At 41.8% G+C, this 9,766-nt stretch overlaps 1 protein-coding gene across 1 annotated transcript in view; it reads right to left on the bottom strand.

Moving 5' to 3' along the window:
• Positions 1-9,766, bottom strand: part of LOC108975185 (serine proteinase stubble) — a gene marked incomplete in the record, with an annotated part of 85,553 nt that overhangs the window by 1,886 nt on the left and 73,901 nt on the right. Inside the window, 6 exon segments of the mRNA XM_018943522.1 lie at positions 1-240; positions 1,774-1,963; positions 2,292-3,099; positions 5,257-5,714; positions 7,053-7,306; positions 7,371-8,412. Of these exon segments, the coding sequence (XP_018799067.1) occupies positions 1-240; positions 1,774-1,963; positions 2,292-3,099; positions 5,257-5,714; positions 7,053-7,306; positions 7,371-8,392 (2,972 nt within the window).

Below are 9,766 nucleotides of genomic sequence, written 5' to 3'. Positions count from 1 at the left end.
GTGGCATTCATGCCAATCAATAGACTATCCGTTTGTGGTAAGCAGATAGGACTGACGTGCGGCGCAAATTCCACCGGTTGCTCCAGTTTCACCAAGGCCAAGTCATATTCGTAGGTGAAGAAATTATATTTGGGATGTACGACTTTTTTGGCCACACCACGCTCGATGTAGGGTAGTTGCTCTTGAACGTGGGAGAAGTCATATTCGCCGACACGTATGCGCATCTGCGAGATGAGTAGACTGGAATGGAGATGAAAATAAAGCACAATTTAATAAGTATTTAAGGAAATTATTATGAAAAAATAATATTTATAAGAAAACTGCAACTCAAGARGTCTTTCCAGTACGCCAACCAGACTTCGCACTGTCCGCCATTCAMAGTGGAGTCTTTAACACCTTTACCGACTCCTTCTCTGTGAATGGCGTACTTAGTGTATTGGGCATACCGTTAGATGACTTCAATGACAACGAACCAGAACCTTACCACCTACGTTGAGATTAGATAACCGCTACATGGCAGCAATTATCAATTATTCTCATTAGCAAATTTAGCCTAGCAGTCACATATTTTTGATCTGATTGATTCYGAAGGGATTWAAGTTGGGTGTGGTAGTTACTCTTGRTAGSCAGCCACAGTTGAACAACCATACTCAATCCCTACTCTTGCGTCTGCGTCATACACCCCGTGCAACGTGAACCCCTTTGAGTGAGATTCGGAAAGCGACCCTGGGTTACGGCAAATACATATTGCCCTTGATTGGACCTCTCCGTGTTACCGGTTTAAGGGCTTAGCAAGGTTGTAGTGTCCGTCCACCAGATGAGAGACCCTGGAAGCGGGCGTCTGTATTGAGGCAAGCGGGTGTCCATATAATGCAGGAAAAAGTGATACGTGACAATAATCGGAACTACAGTTCCACTGGCATTAAAAGTATACGGGGGTACGAAAATGATTTTTTGTGACTTGGGACCTATGTCATTGTTGGGAGCTACACATTTTAAAAACTTTGTTTATCTTGGAATCAGTGTAAATTCAACCAATAATCTACTCCGTACTACTATTCGGTGCGGAAACATGGTCGTTGATGAACCCAGATTGGAGTATTTGAGAGAATTATTCTTTGCAAGATCTTAGGAGCCATCCGCGTGAGCGATGAAATTCGTAGAAGMTGGAACCAYRTACTGYMTGAGCACTACATTGACAGGAATATAGTCAAGCACATAAAAATCCAAGGAATGCGCTGGTTAGGCCATATCGTTCGCAWGGATGATGATGCTCCAGCGAAAAGTTTCTTCAATACGAGATCCATGCGTAGACAACTGAAGTAAGTGCACTCACGCATCCTATAAATGGACCAAGTTCATAGCGACCTGCCTACACTTGTGATGTGCAATTGATGTGACCTAGCAAATGATAGAAATAACTAGGGATGCTTTGTTCTCAGTCCAGATCAACCTATGGTTATAGGGGCAAAGAAGAAGATTCCGAGCTTTACTAAGTTTCATCTTTACTGTGACACCTAAAGTGCTCTATTCTTCCTTTAACGTCTTTCAGATCGGTATTGCTTGTGACTTAACAACTGACGCGTTATATAAAAAAAATAAGGAAGTGGAAGCCTGGCACTATCGTGTTATCTGCCAGATTTATTTGAGTCTTACCTTATGATATGAATCTAACCTCACATAAACCAATCACCACTGATTAATTGCATGCCATCGTTGTGAGATTTTATATACTCTTAGACTACAGTAGTTAACGGTTATTTAATTACTTACTCATCGACACAATGTCCCGCAGTTGCGATCCAATTCTCATTGATTAGCGCGCCACCACAGCGATGTGTACTCGAGAAGCCGAAAAACGTTGTACGACGCACCGACACTTGCCAAGGCCAACGACCGAACGCCGCACTCTTGCCGCCCACAATGCGTGTCTCCGGACGCGCCAAAACCGGAATACCGCATTCTACAAATCCGTCAAAAATGTTTGGCATAAATTAGGGAAGAAAAGAACAAAAAACAAAAAAAAAGAAACCACCGTGAGTAAAAAGATTAAACGAGAAAACACATAAAATCTTTATGGGATTGCACGGCAACCCGAGAATGATTGAATGCAGTTAAATGATGGCTTAAATAGTCTGGCGGTCAATCAACGACAGCAACACCCAACGCAGATCAGCGATGCAAATAACGCAACAAGTGATAAATGAACCGAAACTCAAGCCATAAATAAAATATATGTATGTATGTATGTGGATGTAGAAGTTGGGTTCCAGTGAAGTTGTAAAACTTACCGCTACGTGCGGCTGTGATGATTTTAATAGCGGTGCTATTATTGGTCAAACTATCGGAGATCTCATTCGATTCGATCGTCGTCAGATTGTGGTGCGACAATGTCTGCTGCTGCGATGGCGGCCTCGGATGCGGATAATGTCCATAAGTGGGCATATTATGCGTTGCAGTGACAGCTGTAGATGGTGAAGCGGGTGGTGAGAGCGATGATGATGAGGAAGCGGAATGTGATGATGTAGAAGATGATAATGATGATGCTGAAGTGGTTGATGATGATGAGGTGGTGGTTGATGCTGGCGGCTTTGATGTTGGTGGTTGCCTTGTCGGTATCGTTTGCGACCAAGTGGGCCGTTGAGTGGGTCTAATGGGCGACATTGAGCCGGTTGTATGCGCCGATGATGATGATGATGATGATGACAACGTTGACGAACTGGATGATGTCGAAGTGGGTTTATATTTTTGCGTTGTTGTTGTTGTGGTCGTTATTGCTGTTGTTGGTTTTGCTGTAGACGACGAGTAATGTGGATAAATTGTGCCGTCGCCGACGCCGCTGGGCACACCACTTTCGCTAATGACCCAATTGGGCGTGGTTGGGCGCGTGTAAGGACGCGTTGTCGTTTTTACCGTAGTACTGCTTGTTGGTAATCGCGTGCTTGTCGTTGTTGTTGTATCCATTGTAGTTGTTGTCGCGCTCACAGTGCCGCTGGTGGTCGCCAGTGATGTGGCTGGCACTTTCGTTGGTGGCTTCCCATAAACAGGCGGCGGTCGATATTGTTGCTGGTGGTGWTGGTATTGATGTTGTTGCTGCTGCTGCAAATTTAAATTATGAGTTTGAAATTATTCAATGTTATTTATGCCTATACGGCGGTCATGTCGGTGCAGATTTTTCATATGGCCAAAATCAATTTTTCATTTCAATGCACTACAAAAACAATATGCGCGAACGCACTCATTCGTTGGATAATACCGTCTAKCGGCGACATGTGGCTAGCCCGTGAACGATTGCCGGCATTAGTGGACTTGAGCTTAAGTTTACAAAAAAAGGCAAACAAGGTAGTAGTAAGCAGGTCCTTGGGCGCTTTACTTAAACCGCACACACAGTGGTCAGTTACAAAGGCTTGCAGTTTTGGAAATTGGGAATMGTTTTTGAGCGTTTATCAAAATTACTGGTATGATATGCGGGAATGTTTATTGCAAAAACAGCATTTAATCGGAGATTTAACCAGTTCCGTACAAGGTAGGTTGTCTCATAGATGATAGAATATTAAACATCTCTGAACGTTTAAGGGCCCGGGTAAGAATATCGTCAGCCCGCTGAAAGCACCCAATCAAACCGGCCTTAAAAATTTTCAATGAGATTCCTATTGGAATTAGGTTAGGTTTGATAAATAGGCTGATATTCGTGAGACCAATAATAATCCCAAAWGCACTGCTGAAGGGGCGTGTCAGTTGTGATGCACAGAACTTCTAAGCACGAATCAAACCGACCGTCGTATAACCACAAAGCGTCTAGAACCAACCACAAAATATGATATTTATCCAGGCAATTCGCCGGATTCATAGAAAGYATGGTAACCAAGATGTTTCATCCTCAGTCTGATGAAAGCTATACAGTCAAGGCGAAAGTCCTTAGATGTTTCCAATGCGTGAGCCAATGTGGCGATGTCCAGTTTGCGCTCCAATCTGGGCTAAAAGGCTTTCGCAATCTCACAAGTCCGTCGCCGTAAAGTTTTTAAGGTTATCTAAATTAATCATATATCACATAGCCGTTCTGTTAAGAAAAKAATAAACGACTGACRMRCAAWTGTYYACCSAGCCGAAAASGTTTMATTGCGTTCTTGAAAATATAATAGTGTAATAACTTCAAAACTGTGGATCTTTTTAGTTAATGAATTAAGTACTTTAAACCCRAGGACCGAAGCTGYAGGTTGATRGCCTACGTTGRCGACGTTGTCCTTATGGTTACAAAATAATTTTCTGAATACCATCTACGTGCTAATCTAATGATATCTCAATTGTCAAATGACTTTCTTGCGATAAGGTTAAAAAATTTTGACGGAGGTGAGTTTTCAAATTTGTACGCAAGTTGTCAAAGTTGTATGGAGGAGAACGAGGTGGAAACATCCAGACACTTTCTCCTCCATTTTACAACAATTGCAAGACTGAGAATGAAATTTCTCGGCAGTCTTACCTTCGGGTAGCCAGTCTCAACGAATTTGTGATAAGCTCAAAGCGCTTTGTCGATTTTTCGAGGGTCTTRGGATCTATTATATAAGRGTTTCAGGTAATAACACGCACCGACGTTCTAAGATGTCTAAGCGAGATCCTTGTTTTTATCGACCTCTTAACCTAATTCTAACCTCAGACAATTTTGTAAAGATCTCTAAAGATCTCCAAACTATGTCACTTTTCATATATTTTTATAAGCTTGGAATATGTTTAACTTCAAAGCAAGTTACTGGCGCTACTGTCACATGCAATTAGGCCCTTAACTGTCTTAAACCATTTACGTATAGACAAAGACGAGACATTGTGTGATCGCCACATGCCGCGTGCTGCATGCCACACACAAAATAGACGTCGCACTTTCAGTTACTGATACACTTTAGCGGATCAATCGGTCGAGCAGCATAGCACAAGTGGACGTATAGCATGGCACAGCTTAGCCGCACCACACCCAAATGACGGGCAATCTTTCATCAGCTATTTTCAAACAATAAAATGTCGCTCAAGGCTAGATAAACATTTTTATACGCTTATGTGCAACAAAGTTGATTTGTTGTTGCTGTGTGCACGATAATCCGCCCATGCCGCATAAGTATGCAAACATTGAGGCAGAAATTTGTCAGTTTGTCAGTGAGTGAGTGTTTAAGTAAATGACCTCGGCATGTGGCCCAGCCAGAGGTAGCCCGTTTAAATACCCCGAGAACAATGTGTAGGGATTCACATAAGTGCAGACAAACATACCTGATGCTGTTGTTGTTGCCACAAGTTAGTGCCTGACGATGACGAAGTCGCAGATGTGTCGAAAGACGCAGACGAGGCGGTGTATGGTGGTTGTGGACGCGTCAACGACAGCGCCGATATTGGCGTTRTTGGTGCACTGGCCGCCGCTGATGAGGGCGATGCGGACGGTTGGCCTGTCGCTGACTGCGTAGATGTTGGCGGCACTGGCCTTCGCGTCGTGTACACAATACCCGCTGTGGTGTGCTGCTGTTGCTGTTGTTGCTGCGTCAATTGGTAGCTGGGCAATTGCGGCTGTGGCAAGATAGGCTTCTTTGTTGGCTTTGATGGCTTTGAGGGACGCATACCGGTCGGTTTCTCCCAGCTGGGCGGCCGCGGTTTGGTAATAAAATTTGGCTCAGTCGTCATGTGCCAGTGGTGTTGCGTTACGGCTGTCAGCTGTGGTGATGTATTCCATTGATCTGCAGAAAGTCATGAATTTATATGAGGGGCACACAGAGGTATGCAAGTGTTAGCAGGCTTGTAAATCAGTTTTCGGGTAARTGTTGTATTATATTTTAGCACAGGGGTGTCCTTATTTTGAAAACCTTGAAAACATTTTTGCCATATAAAGTTTGTACCACTGATTTTTAGATATTTGGAAACATTAAAGAAGTTCTCCAATACAAAATTCACCGAATCTGCCCCTTTGAGATTGAAAATGGTGGCAACCTTTTTCAAAAACATCTCAAATAAAAAATTGTATTGAAACTCTTWAATTACGCACCCATATTGTAACACTTCATATATTTTCAAATTTAATGAATTAATATTGCTGAACAAATGGCAACCCTTATATAAAAAATTTTCAAATGTAAGTTTTACTTAACCGTTTAAGTTTGTTAYCCATACTGCAGTATTCCTTTATATTAAAACATGTTTTTAGCAAAATATATGAAAAGGTGGCAACCCTTATAAATTATTTTCGTCTCTAAGTTTTTTAACCGCATCAGTTTGATACTTTTCTATCTTAAAAACATTTTTTACCAAAAAAAGTAAACTGGTGGAAAACCTTTATAAAAAAAATCTTCCAATTGCACTTATTTCAACCGCTTAAGTTTGATAAACGTACTTTAGTTTTGTTTTAATTTAAATTTTCTTTTACCCTACATATTTAAAAAGGTGGCAACCCTTATAAAAAATAGTTTCACCTGTACGTTCTTTTAGCCGCTTAAAGTATACTACAGTATTTCTTTATCTTAAAAAAAGTTTTACCAAAAGAAATCTAAACAGGTGGCAACCCTTATAGTMAAACATTTTCAACTGTAAGTTTTTTAGCCGCTTCATTTTGATAAACATACTTTAGTACCTCTTTGGCATATATTTTATTTTACCCTAAAAATTTAAACAGGTGGCAACCCTTATAGTAAAACATTTTYAACTGTYTATTTTTTAGACGCCCTAGTTTAATACCCATACTTTAGTATTATAGTTTTTTACCAAAAAAATTAAACAGGTGGCAACACTTTTAAGAAATGTTTTGCTTCTTAAAGTTCATTTTGGCAGCATATTGTTGTACATACATATTTCGTTACCGATATTGATTTGCTTCCATAATCTTATATTTAGGTATAAAGTCGATTTCCTTGTACATACATATTTCGTTCACCGAAATATTTTTATGATTTATTATTTTTAAAGAGGTGACAACCTCCAATTTACAGATTGCAGACATCATAAACAATATTCTAAATCATTTTCATAAAATTTCCTATATAGGATACCCTTAATGTACACATTCTTCAATAGAAAGTACTCACTTGACGCCGTGGCCGCTGCCGGCTGCAAATCTTGCAATACYGAATTCGAAGTCCACAACGCATTGGAGTCCTCAGTTGAAGTGGTTGTCGTCGTTGTCGTCGCTGCTGAGTGAGAGGCGGAGAAAGATGTGGTTGTGSCCACAGTTGAGGGTTTCATGTACTGAGGCTTATACAAAGCGCCCTGATGATGCGGCCCAGATGGACGTATGACCAGCGTTCCAGCGCCATGCGGCCGCTCAATAGTAGTCATACCACTGCAAAGAGAAGCATACAAAACTAAGCATACACTATATTGCGTACGCCACAGTCTTAACTCACCTTATGCTCGGCTTGTGTGGCTGATGCGGCGGTCGAGGTCGATGATTCACACCGCCAATGCCCAGAGGTTTGGTGGGACGCGTGTAGGAGAACGTCTGCGGCATTACAATATTCTCTGTATAATTGTGCGCACAACACGAACCGAACATAAACGAGTCCACACACATGCCCACATGCCGACCCTCCGACTTGATGCACTCCCACACGAACATGCAAGTGCCCTCGATGCGTCCAATCGAGCAGGGCTTCTGACTGATTTTGAAATTTTGACTCCGTTGCAGCTGATTCACCGACAATGCGGTATCACCATCTGGTACGTTGTAAGCGCCTGCTGCAGCCAGCGTGGCAGCCGATGGCAATTGCAACGCGTTGAATGCAAACGCCGCATTGCCGCCAATGCTGTGCGCTTGGCGATAGTTGTTGCTATAAGCGTCCACGTACTCATCATCGTCGTCGTCGTCGCCGCGTTGGCTCAGCCTACGGTTCGTGTAGAAGTTGTATGCTTCGGCAAGTGTATCGCTCGCCGTTGGCGCACCGAATGCGGCTGTCGCTGTGGGCAGTTGTCCGCATAGCTGCATCAGACAATTGGCTAATAGTAAGGCTAGTAATACTTCTATTATTTGGTTTAGGCAAGCGTTGACTCGTGTGCACCGGGCAGGCGCTATTGAGGACTTTAGGTGCGACCATAACGATGCGGTTGTATWTGACGCAGTTCCTGACAGCCGCGAGAGCTGTCTGTACGGCAGCGCTTTTCCATCTGCCGCATACGCCGTGGCTGACATTTGCGGTAGCCATAACTCGGGCTGCTCGGCACATTTCGCGCGTGCGTCGCATAATCGTCGGCATTTGCGTTTAGTATGTCGCGGTAGTTGCAAAGTCGACGCCGCTGCTGTTTGCAGCGACTGTGTAGATTTCCTTGTTCTGTTGGACAGTTGWTACCGATCTCTGCTACTTMCTATGCCCACTTGTCTCGTGTCCGTGACTAGCCATCTTCGACTATAACAATTATTACTATTCCACATGTTGTATAAATATGAAAATTCTGCAAAAAAAAAAAGAGATGGAAAAGATATAATGATTATATGCGACGAAAGAGCACAACATTACACAATTTTATTTTTGAATTTTCAAATAATCTTTCTCCAAATCTGTGGTTTTGTCGTCTATGCCGATTGCAGGATTCTTCCTAGAAGTGACGGAATCGCAGGAAGCAGTAAAGTTGATCAGCTGGCAAGAAAAGGTACTCTAAAACCGCTGTCRGTTCAATTGGAATGGATCGGTGCTCCCGTATCCTTTTGTGTTCTACTATCAAATAACTGGACTTCGCGGAAGCTTGGTTAGCGCTGGGCCACCATCTGTACATGCTCTGTCGCAAAAGCTTTATCGCCCAAATCGATCACAAGAGATGTGGTGATCTCTTTGCCATCAGAAACGCTAGCCTCTTCCTAATTTGAGGGCTTTTAATGGGCCATGGTTGGGAATCCTACCAGAAGTGATCTGTAGATGTTGTACGGAAAAAGATTAGGTGGAAACAATTCAACGCTTCCTTTTTGACTGTTCCGCGTTTGGGAGGTCAAGACRTAAGCACTTGGGATCGGGAATGTAAATTAAACGCCTGTGCAAATTTGTATTGGCTAGTAAGCGTTTTACTGATTTATGGTTCAAATACAAGAGCTGTTCTTTTCTATGGTCGCACAAAAAACTACATATAGTAGACCACGTGCGATCTTTGATCAGCCATCTAACCTAACATACCTCTGTGGTTTACATCGCAACCTCGTAAGTTACAGATGGTATCTATGATTATTTCATGAAATTAGAAAGGACCTCTAAAAGAAAAAATTCTTGAACATTTTAAATCAATATCTGTCCTCTAGAGTTATTATCATTAAGAAATCTACAAAATAAGAGACAAGAGGCAAAGAGAATTTTTTGTCCTTAGCTTACGGACGGCTATGAATATAAAGAGAGAATGTAATTTAATTGCAAATTATGTGCAATTCCAAAAATTTTCATAAAATTTCGTTGCTACTTAGGGTATTCGAACATACTCCGTTCGGAGGTTCACAAACATATATTTTACTGTTGGGGGCTTCAGCAAACCTATTATACATAGATGAGAGTCTTCGGCAAACATAACTTCATAATTCTCTCTTATTGAGAAATCTGTACCAATCTCATGATCTAAAATATCATCGTCGTTGATGTAATCTGTTTTTTTTTTTTGTTTTCTTTCTTCTTGTTTTGATTTTCTGTTTTTGATACGATAAACTACTCTAAATAAGAGGAACCCGGAACTGCAAAGGATCGATAATCTTTATCCAAATCATGTTAGATTTTGTAGTAATACAGATGGCTGTCCAGCTTATACCTGTAGGAAAACAGGATCTTACAAA

Source organism: Bactrocera latifrons, unplaced genomic scaffold, assembly GCF_001853355.1.
Source record: "Bactrocera latifrons isolate USDA-ARS-PBARC rearing strain unplaced genomic scaffold, ASM185335v1 scaffold_62, whole genome shotgun sequence".
Classification (NCBI taxonomy): Eukaryota; Metazoa; Arthropoda; class Insecta; order Diptera; family Tephritidae; genus Bactrocera; species Bactrocera latifrons.
The sequence above is the reverse complement of the archived record's forward strand: the minus strand, read 5'-3'. Positions and strand labels throughout refer to the sequence as shown.